This window comes from Saccostrea echinata, unplaced genomic scaffold, assembly GCF_033153115.1.
Source record: "Saccostrea echinata isolate AGI-Se365-2 ecotype Australia unplaced genomic scaffold, CSIRO_AGI_Sech_v1 ptg000028l, whole genome shotgun sequence".
Taxonomy (NCBI): domain Eukaryota; kingdom Metazoa; phylum Mollusca; class Bivalvia; order Ostreida; family Ostreidae; genus Saccostrea; species Saccostrea echinata.
This window is the reverse complement of record NW_026889777.1, coordinates 8860155-8880593: the sequence shown is the minus strand read 5'-3', so window position 1 is coordinate 8880593 and position 20439 is coordinate 8860155. Positions and strand designations below refer to the sequence as shown.

Here is a 20439-nt window from a genome sequence, read left to right as displayed (position 1 = left end):
TTATGCCCTTGCACTACTGAAATTCATAGGTGACCTCAATACTGCAAGTATATGTGCTAAAATCATGTGACTGCCGATTCTCCTGTCAAGTCTAAATATAATATCTAATCGCCCTCAATATGTACTTATTAACTATAATTACATTCGTCCGATATAAATAAAGTACTAAAAAGAATCGCCATTCTGATTAAGAATATATTTTAAATCACAAAAATTGCCGATATTTCCATTGCACACCTTAAATGTACTGCCTAGCAGAGCGTGTTCATTTTAATTGTAGTCTATAATTATAGGTTGGTTGATTGTATGAGAATTTTTTCACTCATATAGAGACATCACCATATACCGGAGAAGGACTTCAAATTTTGACCTTTACTCGGCACTCAGGGCCATTGAGCACTGAGGGATCTTTATCGTACCAACGCGTGCCCTGACACGGGTCCTCGGTTTTTAAGGTCTCATCCGAAGAACCCGCAACTTTCACTTCAAAGTGCCGAGCGCATGGCAAAGGAACAGTTGCTACCCATTTTTATCGACTTAAGTGAGTCGCGGCCGAGATTCAAACTCACGACCTCCCGATTACGAAGCGAGCGCTCTACCGACTGAGCTACCGTGAACGGTCTCTATGATTATAGAAGGAAAAATAATTAGTATAGATCCCGTCACCTTTTCAAACTGCAGCCATTATTTGAATTACCCCCACCCCTTTCTGATTTCAACGATTATTTCGTCGCTATTCATACTATAATTTGATTAACATTATTAAATAAATATAGATCATTAAATAAAAATGTAATGTTCAATTTGTGAATAACTTAGGTTTATACGAGTTATTAGACGACGAATCAAATTGTATTGTGTATCGTCTTTGCTGCGTCCCCCTTACTATGTCGCTGTTAATAGGTTTATTCACCATGTTTTCATATTTTGCGGATTTTCTTTTGATAACAATTCAAACTTATAAGGTTGGACATCCAACCTCATATCGACAAAAGCAGAGATTCGGCAGTTTGGTCGTCCATAACGCAGAAGAAACCAGTTTGTATCGCGTATATTTTAGTAAGATTAACGTGAACAGCTGATCATCCATTGTCGCATTGGACGTCACACGGTCACGTGATCGCTATCTAATTTAACTTGGATTTTTACTTCGGGGCTTTTTATTTGACTCAATAAATGTATATTTATGGCGGTATTTCCACAATGAAAACACAAAATGTATAAACTATGATCATGAGGACCGAAATACGCTTTTAATTCCAAGTAATTGAGAAACATGCAACAAGATCTTTAATATAGATATAAATGACGACCTTTAAGCAATCATTTTAAAGATCCTTAATACAGAAAGCCTAAATCTTTCAATTAGCAGCAGAACTTCATTTCTATTCTGTTGAAGATTATGTCAGACGTTGAGTGAAAATGCAGGAGAAGACCTGAACACCTTGTCAGAATGGATTAAGTGTTTTAGAAATATATTAAAGAGTCGTGTTTGTTAAATGGCAATATGCGAAACATCTACAAGGGGTGATCAAAAAGTTCGCGAACTAATTGAATTACTACCTTAAAAGAAATAAAATAAGGTTTCAGTGTTAATTATTTTTTTAAAGTAGTCCTGTCCGATTTTAATGCACATCTGTCATTGTTCTGTCCAATCACGAATCACGTGATCCAGGCAGTCACGTGACATGCTTCGTGGCGGTCTGTTCACAGAAGCTAAGAGATTTTTCTGAGTCTTATATTTCTTACCATGCAAGTATTTTTTTTTTATAACAAGAACAGACCATCTGTCAGAAATGGCCAAATCTCCGCAATAGGATGGGTGGATAAGAATATCCCTTCCCAAAATGAGCATGGTGACCATCACAACCCCCGTCCTCTGTCTTGGGAGCATCGTTTATCCAATGTGGAAAAAGTATGGGCGCCTTCTTTTTTCATAATATTTCATATGTTTAAAGTCTAAAGTAAACGATATTTTAGGGATTTATTAATTATATTATTGCTCAGATATTCAACTATTTTTTCTTACTGTAACTTGGTGATCTTTCAAAACAAATACATCAACTAAGGAGACATCTTTTTACCGGCTTGCTTTCGCTGGGCAATAGAACAAACATAATTTTTAACCATCTCCCTGCCTTCACTAAAACAATCAATCCAATTAATGATTGAACATCTGGTAAGTCTTTTGTCTTCATAAACCTTGTACAAATTATTATATTCTACTGCAAAGGAATTTCCGAGATATACGTTAAACTTTACAGTCGTTCGTTGCTCGAGTACGACTGAGTCAACCATTTTTTTGGTCACAAGGTGACCTACATACTGACGTCATTTTCATATTGTGACGTCACAAACACGGAGCAAAACATTATTTAACATCTGCTATTTATAGAACATGTGTTTGACTATATGTGTGCCAAATGGCATTCTGATCTGAATGGCGTTTTTTTTTAAATATAGAGATAGTTCGCGAACTTTTTGATCACCCCTCGTATCCTTCCGTTTTCACTAAAAAAGAGGTGATAAAAAAAATTAAACAGAGTACATGAAAAATATGTCATGTTCCAGCAGTCTAGGCTTGTAACAATATCGTCTATTCTTGTAAAGCTCATTATTATAACTGAATTTTAGAAGTTGGTTTTAGTTCTACATCTGAAAATCCTATTTATACTCACAGTTCATTTGAAAGGATAAAATTCTTGAAAATCGTATTCCAGTCTTTAATACTTTTAACATTTCAGTCAACGAAGGTGAGTCCGATCTACCCTACCTATACTAGATTCCTAAACTTCATAAAATCCTTACAAACTAAGATACATTGCCGGGTCCAGCAAGTGATCTACCAAGCCCCTTTCTTTACTCCTCACAAAAATATTATCTACTGTAAAGGAGAAGCTTCAGACATACTGTGCTACAACATATTCTAGAAGTGGTATAAATCAGATTCTTAAAAATACAAGGAACGTTTAGAAAATTTAAAATCATATTTTTTTAAAAGTCAGTATCATCAAAACATATGACTTTTACACATTTTATACCACCATTCCTCATAATAAATTAAAAACTAGGTTTTTGCTATCATTCTATGAAAATATAATCTTCTATAAAAATGGAACTTTAATGGAAAAATGGAAATTTAGGTATATTGTGATTGGTCATCAACAACATTATTTTGTATAAATCATACTGATTATACACATAAGTACTCTGAAGTTGATATTAAAAGGATGCTGTTTCCCATATACGTGCAAAACTAGCTAAGATAAATGTCTCCTTCTACATTAATGTAATTATTCTTGCTGGAGGAAATGATGTCGGAAACAACCCTGATATGGAGGCTATTGAAAATGATCTTGTGGAAATTATCACTGATATGAAGTCTCAGAATTCTAGTCTCCAAGTGTTTATTTGTACATTACTGGCAAGTTAGTTGTAAAAAAAAAATTACGCATATGAAAAATTCAATGCCCCTTACAAAAGTATACAAATAATTTTCTTGGGTGTCCTCAAAACAATCGTTTTAGTTTTACAGATATATCGAACAAACTTATCTCGGATATCGCTGAGAAGGAAAGATTTTGATTGTGAGAAATTATTGCAGTTTACACTAAACCAAACTTGAACATGATGAGAAATTTTGTAGTCCCTTTACCCATGAAAACGAAGTGTTATTATTATTGAACAAACTTAATGTAAATAAGTCGACTGGTATTGATACATGTACTATTGGTCCATGTCTTCTAAAACACACTGCGCCAGTCATATACAAATAAATCACTCATTTAATAAATATTAATTTCTCTACGGGAATATTTCCAATGAACTAAAACTTGCAAAACTAACACCTATATAAAAGAGGAGACAGACTGGACCCTGATAATTATAGACCAATATCCACCCTCCCCACTTTGTTAAAAATCATTGTAAAACATGTCGCAAATATATTCGTAACTTTGTGTCAGATTTTGATCTCTTATGCCAAACTGGTCTCACTAAACTTACTGATGAATGGTTACAAGCAATGGATAATGGTAAACTTGTTGACATAACCTTTCTTGATTCTAGTAAGGCCTTTGATCTAGTTAATCTTGATATTCTGATCAAAAAATTACATTGCTGCAATTTTGACCCCAAAATAGTACAATGGTTTAACTCATATTTTAACAGTAGATTTCAGAGTGTCTACCTTGGTAACATAAAATCTGGGAAAAAAAGTTAGTCACAGTGGGAGTACCACAGGGATGAATTTTAAGTCCACTTCTCTATTTTTTATATTAATGATTTCCCATTATTTGTCGATACTTGACTTTTGCCGATGAGACTACTTTGCACATTTCAGACAGTAATGTTTCTTCAAGGGAAAGTATGATATCCTCTGACGTAAATAATATAGAAACATGGTACTCCCAGAATCAGCTGATTTTGAACACTAGTAAAACTAAGTGTGTGTTTTTTTTAGGTTTTAAGGCATACACCAACGACGGTCAAAGCTGACCAGCCAAAATCTCTATTTACAAGTTTCAGATCATTGTCTGGAGAGTGTCACACATGCAAAAATCTTTGGAATCCATATTTATAATTCTCTCAATTTCAATATACATATCGATGCCATTTGTAAATTATTTTCTGAAATATATCTGAAGTACGTAGAATTATGAAATATATACCATTAAATACGATAAAATTTATTTTACAATCAATCAAGAGATAAAAAATGTTGGTTCCCAAAGATTGATCTTATCACAAGGAATACAGCTGTGAAATACGAAAGCCCTTGCAGCAACTATTCAGGAATTATGGTCAAGGTCTTGTCACAAGGAATACACAGATGAAAGACCTGGCACCAACCGTTCAAAAGTAATGTCCAAGGTTAAAGTTTGTTAAAATATTGCAAGAGTGGGTCTAACTTTAAGGTCAATAGGTCAAATATGTTGGTACCCAAACACAGGTCTTGTCAAAGGAATGCACAAGTGAAATATGAAAGCCCTAGCTCCTACCAATCAAAGGTTATGCGTAAGGTTAAATTCTGTGTGGACAAAAAGGCAGACAGACGGACAGAGCAAAAACTATATGCCCCCGAATTTTCGATTACGGGGACATTAAAATATTAACGAAGTATGATTTCATATTCATAAACAAAGTAAAGTAAAATAAGATATAGATTTAAAGTTATACATGTAATTAAACACACTACATGTAAATATTACTATTTCGTTTATTCTTTAAATTTATATCAATTCAAGAGTTGTTGCTTTACATGTCTAAGCAATGACCATTGTTGATGGTGAATAAATGGTCTGTTCAGAAGTTAAGCATGATTGATTTTGGGTATAATAAAACAATTATTGTATGGGACTTCAAGCAATGGTCATTTTGACAGTCCTAGGTACGAAGACGACAATTTCTAACATTGGAGCTGACAAATTGCTTTTGCCTTCGTACCCTTCTAATAAATTAATACTATATAATATTCCATTCTTAATTTTTCCACAAGTTCCATTAAGATTTAAAACGTTTTGTCTGTTCTTAGTTCGATTAATCATTACTATGCCAACTTAGCCTTTTTTCTTGTTAGATTATGTTACAAAGTAGAAAAAAAATCACTTACCATCCCAGGCTTTGTGCTTGGTTTGTTTGACAATTTAATTTTTTCAAAGGAAATCTTTCGAGTCATCCACTCCGATCCAATCCGAGGAGAGTCCGGATGTTTGAAGGGATGATTCTTATAGTCTTCTTTTTTTCTCGCAATCGGAATCCATTTGTTGTTGAGAAACTTGAAGCTTTTGTTGCTGGCGGGGATGATGTCAAAAATGACGTCATATAATCCAAAAGGATCTAGGCCTCTTAAGTAAAATTCGACGTATGGAAACATCCTCCTGAAAATTCATAAGCATTTGGAAATTTATAACAAGGTAACAAACTAATATTCTTTTATCAAGAAAATCTCTTATTAAACAATATTGTTTCAATATCATACAATTATGGAAATCTGCGGTGTTGAATATGGTTTGCTATTCACCAGAAAAATAACAACATTGACCTAGACGAAGGTCAATATTGATATTTTTCTGGTGAAGAACAAACCATATTCACCACCGAAAGAGTCCACAATTATTTTATTATATAGAATGAATAAGACATTGCAGGCTTCACGACGACACGATTTTCATGAACGAACTTCTACGATTACGTTATAACTTCCGTCTTTTCCTTTCGTTGTGTATAAGACATGGAAATGTTTGGAAAAAAATCCGGCGACAGGCTTGTAAAACATTTTTCCTGCTCAGATACACAGTTCGCTCCAACCGTTGCTACCAATGTTTACATCGTTGTTTGAGGTGTTTTTTGTGACGTAACAATCGCCACTGCACGCCCACTAACCCTCCGGTGAATACGGCTTCCAATGAATATTCAAGGAATAACTGTCTAGTTTTTTTTTTGTTTAATGACGTGATCCATCAGTTTGCTCGAGTGATAATGCTAGCAAACTGATTGCTCATCATCATGAATAAGAATCCCAGACAGTTTTTCCTTATATCTACATTTTTACCCGATACATGATTCAATAAAAAGTATTTTTATTAAATAATAATTTAATTCTGATTGTAAAGCGCCATTTGATTGGATAATAAATTTACTTTATATCGTATAAATTGGGTTGCCTACGTCACAATGACTTTCGTCAAAAACGTATCGATGTGCCAGACGTTACATTTAAATTTTGTACAATATGAAGTCATTTTTAAGGGCGATCATTTCTTATACTAAATGAATGAAAATTAAATTATAAGGAATGAAATTAATAGCTACCCAATTTATACGGTATCAAGTGGGTTGGAACAGTTTACACTTTTTTATAAACCGCTTCGCGTCGCTTCGCGGTTTATAAAGCGTAAACTGCCCCAACTCACTTTATACCGCATAAATTGGGTAGCAATTAATTTCATTCCTTAAATAAGAAAACTTAGCAAGCCCCGCCCAGCGTATAACTAAGTAACACACAGAGAAAGCATGCAGTTCTGTGACGTGCTGAACAAATCGCTTTATGCGGTTATAAAGCTATTACCTTATTTGTAGTTTTATCTCGGTGAAAGGCATTTGGAAAAGTAAATATGCAGTGTTATGAACCGTTTGCTTTTGTATAGATTATATAGGGACTACAAATAGACTATATGATAATTGTTTTAATTGCTTTAATACACTGATGTTGTCAGTGATCGGCGTTTGCCCTGTATCTGGTGTCCTATTGTGTATAGATTTTTTGAGATTGACCACACTTCGTAATCGTCGCCTTTTCCATCTTCTTATTATTTCATACAATGGGAAAAATGAAATACAAGAAAATCTTGTACCAAGGGGAAGTAGGTTTTATGGGTACGAGATGAAATTATGGTGTTTTACTCCAGTCATTAGACATTATTCATTGGGAAAAAATACAGCAACTTATCACACCAATATAGTACAAACCAATATTTGATCATTTAGCATCTTAATATACGAAGGTTGTTCGGAAATTATTGAGGCATTGTGTTTATTCTCCTATATAATGAACGTCTTTTGGCGAAAAATTGCATATACTTTTAATCAACAAACACTAATAATAAATAAAGCAAGTAATATTTAAAAAATAATTTGTTTTTTTTTCTTTTCTATGGTATATTAATGAGTCAATGGTAGGGTTACCCGGCAGTCACGAAATCAGACCATGAAAATCAGTAACTACTACATGTACAAGTGTTTACTAAGTTCTGATGGACCCGTAGTAAGTGGAAATATTATTTAAATTATGTATGTAATTTTTAAATTTTATTTTGACTTTATTTATGCAAGATAGAATTTAGAAAAGAAATACGAAGATCATAAATAATTTTCATGACGGTATAGAAATCTTGTAGCGACGGCAAAATGAATTTGACATCAAGGCGGAGCAGCAAGCATACTTAAATATTTTTTTGTAGCGCTGAGGAGAACTCCTGTCCAGACTGAACGACCCGCGAAAACAATAACAATAACAATGCGAAGAAACATGTGTAGGAGATTGTTTTTTCATTGGTATTTTTCCCTCAAAAATTATTCGACCAGAGTAGAACAACCATCAAATATTACGAACTAAATAACGTTGACCTGAGGTGCAAACGTCGGTTCTGCATGATGCTAGTCAAACTGTATAAACGATTTTATGCAATTTTATATTGGGGTACCACACATTTTATTTTTTAAAGAATCTTTTAAGAAAAGAGAGAACTTGATTTCTAGAATGTTGTATAAGTGATGACAGAAAAGAAGAGTGAACGCTGTTTGATCGTTTCAACATGAGAGAAAAATCTACGGCTGACGTTACGTTAAAATGACGTAGCTGTGCTACTCCAGGCCAAGGGGCATATGCAAATTTATAATATCATCGGAACTTATTTAATGATCCTATAAACTAGAAATTTGCACATTTGTTTTATTTTTTCTTGATGATGTGTTGACGAATTTTCATAAATTTATCTCTTTCCTTTATGGAGTAAATGTCTCAATAAATTCCTAACAGCCCTGGTACATGTAATTAAGTATTGAAAAATACACTTTAAAAGATGATTTTTTTTTTTAATTAGCTCTACTGGTCAGAGACCAGAAGAGCTTATGCGATAGTAAGGTGTCCGGCGTCCGTCCGTCCGTCTGTCCGTCTGTATAACTGTCCGTCTGTCTGTCTGTCCGTCTGTCTGTAAACAACTTTTCAAAATGCTACTCCTCCTACAGTTTTGGTCTGATTTCAATATAAATTGTCACACAAGTAAACTACACTAAGATACATAATCTAGTGCATCAGTTTCTGATTTCGATGAGCGGTGTTGCCATGGTTACTAAAAATTGAAATTTCTGTGAAATTCCTTTAAAACCCTACTCCTCCTACAGTTTTGGTCTGATTTCAATATAACTTGGCACACAAGTAGACTATACTAAGATACATAATCTAGTGCATCGGTTTTTGATTTGGATGAGCGGTGTTGCCATGGTTACTAAAAATTGAAATTTCTGTGAAATTCCTTTAAAACCCTACTCCTCCTACAGTATTGGTCTGATTTCAATATAACTTGTCACATAAGTAGTTTATACTAAGATACATAATCTAGTGCATCGGTTTTTTGATTTGGATGAGCGGTGTTGCCATGGTTACTAAAAATAGAAATTTCTTTGAGATTCCTTTAAAATTCTACTCCTCCCATAGTTTTGGTCTGATTTCAATATGACTGTGTCTGATTTCAATATGATTTGGCATACAAGTAGACTCTATTAAAATACATCATTTAGTGCATCGGATTTTGATTTGGATGAACTATGTTGCCACGGTTACTAAATATAGAAATTTCTTTGAAATTCCTTCAAAACGAAACTCCTCGTACAGTTTTGGTCTGATTTCAATATAACTTGTCACACAAGTAGACTACACTAAGATACATAATTCAGAGCTTTTTGATTTCGATGAACGATGTTGCCATGGTTACTAAAAATAGAAATTTCTGTGAATTTCATTTAAAACGCTACTCCTCCTACAGTTTTTATTTGATCTCAATTTTTGAAACGCTACACCTCCTACAGTATTTATTTGATTTCAATTGAACTTGGCACACAACTAGACTATATTAAGATACATAATTCTATTTATTGCTGCATGTTGCAAAGTTTCAAGTCCAAGTGCTACTTTTTCTTTGTTGCATGTATATGTACAGACCAGTAGAGCTACAGTCTCATCAGAGACTTCTGGTTATCGGCTGCCATGAGGCGAGCATGTGAAAAACAGCGAGCGCTCTTTCTTTAATAGATATACCAACAAACACATAAACCCATGATTTTATATGATTGTTTTATAAGAATTATAATTTGTATTGTTTAATTGCATTTTTGAACATGATGCACATCTAGAAGTAATGGTCTATCATATTTATTCTATTCCAGTTCATATCTTTAGCCGTTTTGGATGATTCGTGCAGACATATTTTCATTTAAAAAGGAAATTGTCCATTGGAACCGGAATTGAATCTCTTCCTAAACTTCTTTCAAATGTAACAACTTCATTTTATAGCGCATTATCCTTGTAAGTTTGATCAACTTTAAATCACTGAACAGTTTTCGAGATATCGCGTACACAAAAATTTGTCTTAAAAATAATACCTAGTTTCGATCTCCTTGCGAGCAACGAGTGGGTCTTTCATCCAATTTTTGATAAGATGAAATACATTGGTGATTTTTTAAAAATATTCTGAACACTTTTATTCTACATTGCTCTTTTAAATGTATCCAGTTTTGAGACAGAAAGGATAAGCAATTTATCAACCTGGGCCTTTAAAACACTTAATTATATTACATATAATCAGAGTATTGCAATAAATAATTGAAAATCAAGATAATCAGTTTTGCTTCAGTAATGTATAACAAAATATTTATTGATAAAAAGTTAAAGATTGAAAACATTTGGCCCCTCTTTCTTCGTGAGGCCAGTCCCTTTTCTTGATATCAAACAAACGTTCAACTAATTTTGAACACTTTCTGTTCCTCACGTATTCAAAAAATTATTATCTTTTCCAAAATATATAGTTTAGAAATATTTAGGGGCCAGCCCTTCAAGTCATGAATGGTGTCGTTTTGCAAAACTAAAAGGTTGCATACAATTAAGAACATTGTTCTGAACATTTGTTCAATATTGCTTATCAAAATATTTCTCATTTTTAGAGATAACCCCCCCCCCCCCCAAAGATTTAGCAGTTTTGCCCCTTACTGCGCCTAATTTCGTAAAATATGATCTAAATTTTAATAAACATACGTTTTATTAATGAAAATTTTTGCTTCAATAATGTACAGCAAAATATTGATCGTTCATAAGGGATAGATTAAAGATTTTGGTCCCTCTAGGCCCCTAATTCGCGGACACGGTGTCTTTTTCATGTTATCAAATGAAAGTTCAAATGAATTTGAACACTTTCTCTCTTTAACAAGTATATTCAGAAATTCCTTTTCGTTTCTGATATATTTAGAAAAGAAATTTTAGAGCCAGCCCTCTAAGTCCTTAATGGGGCTGCTCATTGTCTCCTCATTGAGAAAATGAAAAGGTTGCATATGACAAAGAAAATTATTCTGAACATCTTTTGTTTAAAATAACTTATCAAAATAGATATAAAGCTAAGATTTGGCATTCTTGAAATAATATTCAAAAAAAGCTCAATTGACTTCAGTCGATAATAATTTATTGCACCCCGTTATTAGCAGACCTATTTTTGTATTTCTATGAAGCAGAATTTGTTCAAAACCTTATATGTGAAAAGAAGAAAACACTTGTTGTGGCCTTCAACTCGACATTTAGATATATCGACGATGTATTGTCAATTAACAATGGTTATTTCCATTCTCATGTCGATACGATATATCCCGGTGAGCTTGAAATAAAAGATTCCACAGAGTCTGACACATCTGTTTCATATTTGGATATTTTATTAGAAAAAGGCATGAATGGTAATCTAACAACCAAGCTTTATGATAATCGTGATGACTTTAACTTTTCAATCGTCAACTTTCCGTAATAATGCAGCAATATACCTTCATCACCTGCATACGGGGTTTATATCTCTCAGTTGATTCGATACGCAAGAGCATGCTCTACGTATGAACAATTTCTAAAATGAGGTAAGTTATTGACAAATTGATGAAACAAGAATATCAGCAGTCTCGTTTAAAGTCGTCATTTCGTAAGTTCTATGGTCGATACAATGACCTTGTCAGCAAATACAATTTATCATTAAGTCAAATGCTGACTGACGTTTTTCATACTTATTGTTAGGTCATTATTTCCACACTGAATTTTATTTTATTTCCTCTTGATCATGACAAGAACCACACGGCGGGTGTGACCGGTCGGCAGGGGATGCTCACTCCTCCATGGCACCTAATCCCATCTTTGATGTTTTAGGGGTCCGTATTTGCTCTGATCCAAAATTTGTATTTTTTAATGGAATTTGAGTTTGAATACTGTTTGTTATCTCCATATATTTCATTCTAATAAGTAAATTTTCTTTTATAAAAGCCTGAAAGTTACTCAACGTTACTTTATCACAAAATTGCTGTAAACAACACATGCTCCGAAAATCACACAACTCGTGCACTTGCCATTCGACAAATGTCAAGGAATGTCTACGTTCTGTTGTCTGTGTTACAGTACCAACCAGACCCAACCTGACACCCAAGCAGTCCTTGGGAATGCTTTCTCAAAATGTGGGACTGCTGTGGGACTGCTTTAAGACTGCTATGGGACTGCTCTGGGACCGCTGGGGACTGCTCTAGAAAGCAAAAATAGCAGTCCCAGCAGTCTCTGGGACTGCTTTGTTCACCCATGAGCGAAAAGGCTTCTGAGTGACAAAAACACCCCACCCCTGTTGTATTCGGAATTTGAAACTTCCCTTTTTTTGTTTTGTTTACTTTCAGCAGAGAAGTTGTAAAAATAAAAACAACAAGAATTTCTCATAAAATTTTAATATGCACGGATAGTCATGGATTGTTACTGAAGAAAGATGGGATATTAATGTACGTAAACCACCGATCTCGGAAGATTTCTTTACACCATTGCAGTGTAGAATTAATCAGAAATAATCAGAAATATAAATTTAATGTTACATGTCCTAAAGAAGGAAGCAATCATGTCATCAAAATGAGATATTCAAGGCGATTTTTTTAAACTGAAAAAGCTGCTATCACGCAAAGGGGAAAACGTTCATTGCCATCTTTTTCACCGCTTCAAAATAAAACTTATATAATTAATTCAATGTCCATAATTCATCGTCGTTGATTTTTTCATGGATTAATTTTTAAGGTAGGTCGCAGGTTTGCTTTTGTCATCAATTTCGGTACACAATTTCGACGATTCGAGCGATTGTTTTGTGCATATTTGATTATGACGTCAGTTATGTCACAAAGGCGACGTTGCATTGCTTCCCGTTTAATTATCTGAAAATAGTCCGTACGTAATTCGTATATTCATACACAGTGCAAGTTATTGTGCGTACATGTAAACCTCGTACATGTAAGAACCAAGATTATTTTTAAGAAGTCTGAATTATGCATTGATTATGTGTAATATTTTAGAACAAACTAATAAAACATAATAAAATACGATACCTAATGCAAGGAATATTTATATCTTAAGTGATACTAACTGTTAAAGTTAAATCAAAATGAGTCAGTGTAAAAGTTATGGTATGCAAAAAGAAAGTTATTGTAAATTGCTTAGCCAAAACTTGAAGGGTAGTAGTGCGCGCACGTAAATTGCAGTAGAAAGAGAATGTACATATTAGACCATGTTTGTCAATCAAAACCGAGCGAAAATATTTGTATATTTTTAGGATGGAATTAATCCTCAACACTAGAAACCGGTGAAATTTAATTCCGTGTATTTTCCATGTATTATTTATAATTAATATTTTTTTGGTTTATTTTGTATTTGAATTTCGTGAAGTCGCTAGTATGTATATGCAGGCTAGCAAATTGTGATATGCATTGAAATAGATGTATACAAACACTATCGGACCTATATGACAGATAATAATATACAAGTATCAAGTATATTTTTTTCTATATAACAAAAGTTATCAGTGTACAAACTAAATGCAAGTATTTTACATTATGCGTATGAAAATTTGATAAAGAAATATTAACAAATGTTTGAGAGTTAGGGCGATATACTGGCTTGCGACTGATATGAAAAGAAAATTTCCGATCCCCCCCCCCCCCTTACTTCAGTAATGGAGTGTTTTTTCTTCACCCTTTCGAATGAAGTGAAATTGAAGTGTTATGCCTGAAATCTTAATGAACATGAACATCTTAAACATTCATGTATGAACATTCATACATGAATTAATATATTAACACTGTCGCTGCATATATTAATTCTAATACACGAAGAATGGTTTGTATCAATATACCATTCATTCTGACTTCGTGGACAGTTTGTGAATACTCACATTACTACTGTAGATAAGATTCCGGCCTTCCTAACATGCTTCTGCATTTTGTGAAATTATGAACAAAATTACAGTATACATCTATGTCACCTTCTAGATCTTGCGTATTGCAAATATAAAGATATCTATATCAACGCGATTACGTTCAACATATGACGTTGTAGTCATCAATAACACCATAAACGCAACATTTTGGCAATATAAAAGCAAACGTTTAGTAAAAAAAACTAGCGAGAAGACATGTTGATTTCTTTTTATCTCAATAGTGTTAATTTTACCTCATCTTGACATTTTGAAATTCCTGACATTCGTCTACTTATTTAAAAAGTTATCCAACCTTTTTTAAAGAAACTCTTTCCGTAAAACTGCCTTAAAACATTATTTTCCTATATATTTCAATACTAAATCGTAGAAATAGTTCTAAAAAACAATACCGCGTTTACAGTAATATAATATTAAAAGTACGTAGGCAAATTTGATAAAAAAAAATATAGATAACATTCTGCAAATTCTAAAGAACATTATATCAAATTTACAGGATATGTTTTCTCATAAGAATTTTTATGTAGTAGAACCGCGACCTACCTTAACTAATAAATAAGTTATTAAAAAATACATTTAGTTAAAAATTAAATTGGTTGAAATTATCAAAAATTGAGTTTTATTTCTTATTTGTTTTTGGGTTGTTTTTGAGGAAAAACAAGATACACATAAGAACTACAATGCATGGCCGATTAAAAACCAATTACATTTATAGATAGTGCCTTGATAAAAAATCTTCAAAATAAAATTTGTTAAAAAAAATATTAAAAAGAAACAGTAGAATAATACAAGAGGAAGATGGAAGACCCTAATAAGAAACAGAGTAAAGACAATATGCTCCCAAACCTCGTTTGAGGAAGCATAATTATACAGACTAAGGGGCTCATATCACACTAAAAGGCCTGAAAAAATTTCTTTTCAAAAGTAAAAAGAAAATCCTTCTTTAAGATAAGACAATACGTGACGACGCCCATCTCTTCATCTGATCAATGGTAATAATAATGCCTGTTTTATTTTCAGTGGCAGATTAAAGATGGAGTGGGAAGGCGGAAAACCCGACGCCCCCTTATTTTTTTCAATTCAAGCTAAAATATTAAGTCAACTTTAAAGGCTTAAGTCTTATCCTATAAAATTCCAAGGATCCAGGTGTATGCCACTGCCCCCTGCCTAATCAGCAGGTACCCTGTAGCTTTGATTCTGGCAAATAGAGGAGCACAATTAGTGCCCACCAAATAATATTCCAAAATATAATATTGTTGGAAGTCCTGGTACAAAGATGTTGTCAATGAGAAACTCCAGTATCCTTTTAATGTCAATTTCAGAATAATTGTGTATAGAATGAGAGTGATTTTTAACAAAGTTATTCTGTTGTTGACCAATCACAAGTTATAAAAATTTCCGAGTTCCGAATTCCTTGAAACCGAATTTCCTGAAGCAATTACCTGTGATTTCAAAAAGCCTATTTTTTAATTTATTGTAAGGAATTGTTAAATTAAATGTAGAAAATTCAAACGTTTTCCTGTTGACATATAAGTTGATGAAAGAAGATATCAACAGTTCCGTCTAAACTCATTTCGCAAATTCTACGATCGATACAATGACTTTGTTAGCAAATACAATCTATCGTTAAGTTGAATGTTGACTGACATTTTTCATACGAATTATTAGGCCATTATTTTCACCCTGAATTATATATGGATTTTTCCGTGTGCCCAATCAAGATAGGGAGCACAGGGTGGGTGTGACCTGTCGAAGTAGATGCTTACTCCTCCATGGCAATTTACCCCACCTCTGATGTTTTTAGAGGTCCGTGTTTATTCTGCTACCAATCTGTATTCTTATACCTTTAAAAATTGTTCCTATATAAATCTTACTTTAAAAAAGTCTAACATTTCCAATGTTTTACTGAGCTGTCATAAAAAAATCGATGTTTGTCAGCGGAGGGAGAGATTGGACATGTCGACGCAGCTAGGTTAAGGACTCCCATATTTATGTCAGCCTATGCAGAGGTTCGGGAAAGTTATTATGACGTCACATTAAAATATTACAAATGAATCTCGATGAAAAAATGCTAAATTTTACACAATTCTCGAGCAGGAGGAAGTTGCTCCCAGCACTTTTCATGTTAAAGAATTCGTCTCAAACAAAACAGAATAAATTTAATAGCGGAAAGAGACTAGCATATCGTTGAACTTTTACGATCTTTGTAGTAATACATATATGTTCTAATTTTAAACCTGTCACCTGACAAAGAGCTGATGTAAGCGATGTCGCTTTGGCCAAACTCAGCAGAGACCCGATATGTACAAGTGCCAACACCACAATTCACATTCATCAAAATTAATGATTTTTAAAAAAATATTAAAATTGTATTCATTTTTTCTGAATATATTAAGGCGTATATTTCATGGGCGTACTTAACCTAGCTGCGGATGAGATATTGGCCCGCTTACGTCACACAATGGGCGGGATCAGCATTTGTATTCGTTGGTGTTCGGAATTGACCGAGTTTAACCTGAATACTAGTAAAGGAAATTTATATCAAAGAAGCCAGCATAAGATACCCGTATGTCAAGAAAAAAAAAATAAAGTTATAACAAGACATTTATTGACTATGTTCTCGGGTAAAATGCGTTTTGACTTCCCTCGTACCAAACTCTTTGCCTGAGGCCTACTCAGGCAAACAGTTTGGTTCTTGGGTCCGACAAATCGCATGTTACCTTCGAACCCAGTCAATAAATGTATTATGTTCCAATGGACATCTGAGCTTGATTACTCTTCCTTCTCTTCATATTTTAATTTTTGTCACCAACTTTAGACACATTTTGTGATTTTAAATTTTCTTAAAGCACAGGATGAAATAAAAATATTCAATCAATGGAATGGTAACTGAATGCTCACTGAAAGGTCACTGAAAAGTGACTGAAAGGAGCCTGTAAGTGACTTTTCTGTGATCTTTCAGTTACCATTCAGTTGATTGAATGACAGTGGCCTTTCTGTTGTCTCTTCATTATACCTTTTTATTAAATAATCTACTAGTTTTTTAACTTAGCAATTTTATTTTACTTTTTCCTGTTATAATGGTAACAAATTTATATATTTTCGAATAATAAATATGAATAAAAGTGAATCTAAAAAAAAAAAAAAGAAATTCGTGACAAATCCTGGGATTGATCTCTGTTTTTAAGGCTTGATAGGCTGTTACCATTTTTTATCTTTTATTTGATAGACCGTTACCTTATCCATTACACCACGGCGACTAATCAATACCGATATCCATTAATATCAATAAATGTCTAGAAATCGAATCGTGACACAGTCACCTGATGCTTGGCAATATGTATAAATCTTGTTTACATCTTGTATATTCTATGTAAATTGCGCAGATTTTGGGGGCAGACTAATTATTCCACGTTTCTTGTAGGGATAATGACAATTATCGGCAACGGACACCTACTTTTTTTAAAACAAATTCTACTCCTAGAAAATTACGTTAAATAATTTTAAAATTATTTTTTTTTATCTAAAACATCATTTGATTTCAACGATTCAAAATAACTTCCACAAGAAGAATAATTAATTAATTCTGTCTTTGCTTTCACTCAGAAAAATTCCATAAAATCAAACCACATTAGATGGACAAAAAAAAAAAAAAAAAAAAAAAAAAAAAAAAAAAAAACTTTAATTAGAGCTGATTTTTTTTTAAAATAGAATTTTCTTGTTTAAAAGAAATATCACCGACATCCTCGATTTCTATTTTCATGTTTGACTTATTGTTTATTCATTTAACACTTAGATTGAATAAGCTTGTGAAAATATTTATCGCAGATATATAGCGATTTTACAGAAAGAAAAAGAGCAAGATCTTTGACAATTTATTGAATTCAGATACTAATATTGGATTATTTTATGTATAATCGTTTTTGTATTCTTTTCCTAAATCTATTTTTGTGCAATGAATTAGAAATTCTAAAATAATCTTATTTTGTATGAGTCCATAGTTGAACTGTAATATTCAACATATCTATTACTATATTTGACATATATTTAATCGTCTTTAATCGCAGTTTAAAATCTAAGGAAACAATTTAAATAAAATTGAATATATAAGGAGAAGGAGATATTTTCATACGCTGCAGTTGCACCAAAAATGTAGTTCCTTATGGATTTCAAACTCAGTTTACCATTTCTATTTAAAATTGTACAATTATGATGAGTAAAGAAAGATATGATCTTTTAAATACATTACAGCTAAGTTTATAGGACATACAAGCAAATATACTTGGAATATTTCATCTAGTCAAAAATCAGACGAGAATCCCTCCTTAAAAGACTTCATGGGTTGTTTTATTGTTGGTGTTTTTTTTGGGGGGTGGGGGGGTGGGGGGGGTGGTGGTGTTGTTATTTAATCTTGTAAATCATGTAATCTTGTAAAATTTAAACATTTACTGTCTAATGTTAAGATTGTCATTCACTATAAGTAATCCAGTAAAACAAATTCCAATCATTGATTATTGTTCAACATGCACAAACTTTGGGAAATTAAGTCAACCTTTTAACATTAATCAATCGACCTTGAAATCATAACCTTACATTTGTGCATACAAGATTGGAATGTTGTATAAATATATTAAATTATGCCTTTGATACTTCAATTAAAACACAGAGTAAAAAGAAAAATTATATTGACCTTCCATTTCTGTTGATAATCATTTCTGTTCCCACTTTTAAGAACTTGTACCATAGTTTTGCGTCTGTCATTGACATCGTAATGAGTCCATTGGTAAGTTGAATACAGTTGTCATTTTTTTCAGCAATATCACCCCTGGACACTCCATCGTCCGTCGACAAACTCTGCACGTCTGAATAGGCTGACGAGCCACTGGACATTGAGTACAGTTGACAGGTGTCCATATCAGAGGACCTCATCTCCATCTCTGATGATGATGATTCGAACGATGATGAAGGAGATGAAGATATGTTTGATGAAACTCTTTCATTTGAGTTTTTCTTTCCTTCATTTTGCAAAATTTGCTGTTTTGCATTTGCTTCTCCAGAGTTTTGGTGAGTATTATTGTGACAATCCATACCTAGATAATGTGAAAGGAAAACATAGATTTTATAATACATGTATCACAAAATTATCTTAGAAGAACACTAAATACAGGGTAAATATCTATATCTGAGAGCAGAAGAACACTGAATAAAGGGTAAATATCTATATCTGAGAGCAGAGAAGTTTCTCATAAAAAATATAGTAATTGTTGCAAATAAAACTTTTCTCTTTTTATAAATAAAAAAAGCATAAATTTATATTTCCATAATTATCATCTGCGTTAGATAATACAAGGAGTACCATTTAATGATTAAATAATTATAACAATGATTTATATAATAAAACAGAACCGATATTTTTAATTTTTTTTATTTTTTTATTTCATTTTTTTTAAACTATCACTATTTATGCAATATAAAAAAATTTAAAGTAATGGAGGTTATACTTGTCCGTCCAAAATACCTTATAACATGCAGAACTTTGTCCTTATTCCTCCTCACCTTTTTACTTATTTGCTTTTGTTTTGTTTTTTTTTTTTTCGTGTTTTAAATATACTTTTATGTTTTTTGATATAAATACAGTAAGCTCTTGGTAGCTTGGGATCAGCCTTTCATCTTTCTCTCAATTTCGAGATAGAAGGGGGGATATTTAGAATACTGGTCCTGATCGCTGAGCCTTTTTTCGAGCCCTATCGAGTCCCATCATTTTTTGATTACTATATTAATGGCAATACCTAATGACACATCAAAAAGACTTCTGTAATCACTGAAAGTTTTAACTTGATATCTTAAATGATTTCGAGATCACTTTTTGACAAACCGAACCTCCAAAAAATCGAGAGAAAAAATATCTCAGGACCGGAAATGACGTCATGAAAACAAAGGAAAATTTGGATATTTCGATTATATATAAGATCTAAAAGTTTTAAGCAAATCCGTCAAGCCGTTTTTAAAAAATCGCGGGAACATAATCGGTTAAAAAAAATTACTAGATGCAATCTCAACGCAGGCGAGTTAAGGCTAGGTATTGGCATTTCTATGCAAATAATCAAATTAAAATGCCTAAGGACTATATCTATTATACAAAGAAAATTAAAACTTATTGTCTAATACATGTTTGGTACCCACGACATGAGATAGCCAGTACACATTATGATTGCAGGGACGTCATTGTTCTTTACTACACAAGAATATAATGGACATCAACAAAAATGCTTCGGAGCAAGGGCATGCTCTATTTTATTTAATTGAGACAAGACATATTTAGAAACAAAATATTCTCAAGTTTGCTGGTATTGCTGCACAAATATCAACAGCTCAGTTGTATAATTTCTATTTGTAAAGTTTT

The 20439-nt window shown here is 32.8% G+C and overlaps 1 protein-coding gene across 1 annotated transcript in view; it reads right to left on the bottom strand.

Annotated features, from left to right (window-relative positions):
- The window catches only part of LOC133193979 (T-box transcription factor TBX20-like), a 42977-nt gene extending 23853 nt beyond the window's left edge, over positions 1-19124 (bottom strand). Inside the window, exons 1-2 of the mRNA XM_061329891.1 lie at positions 18727-19124; positions 5612-5879 (exon numbers count right to left, since the gene is read on the bottom strand). Of these exons, the coding sequence (XP_061185875.1) occupies positions 5612-5879; positions 18727-19124 (666 nt within the window). The remainder of the gene's footprint in view (positions 1-5611; positions 5880-18726) is intronic.
- Between the last annotated feature and the right edge of the window lie 1315 nt (positions 19125-20439).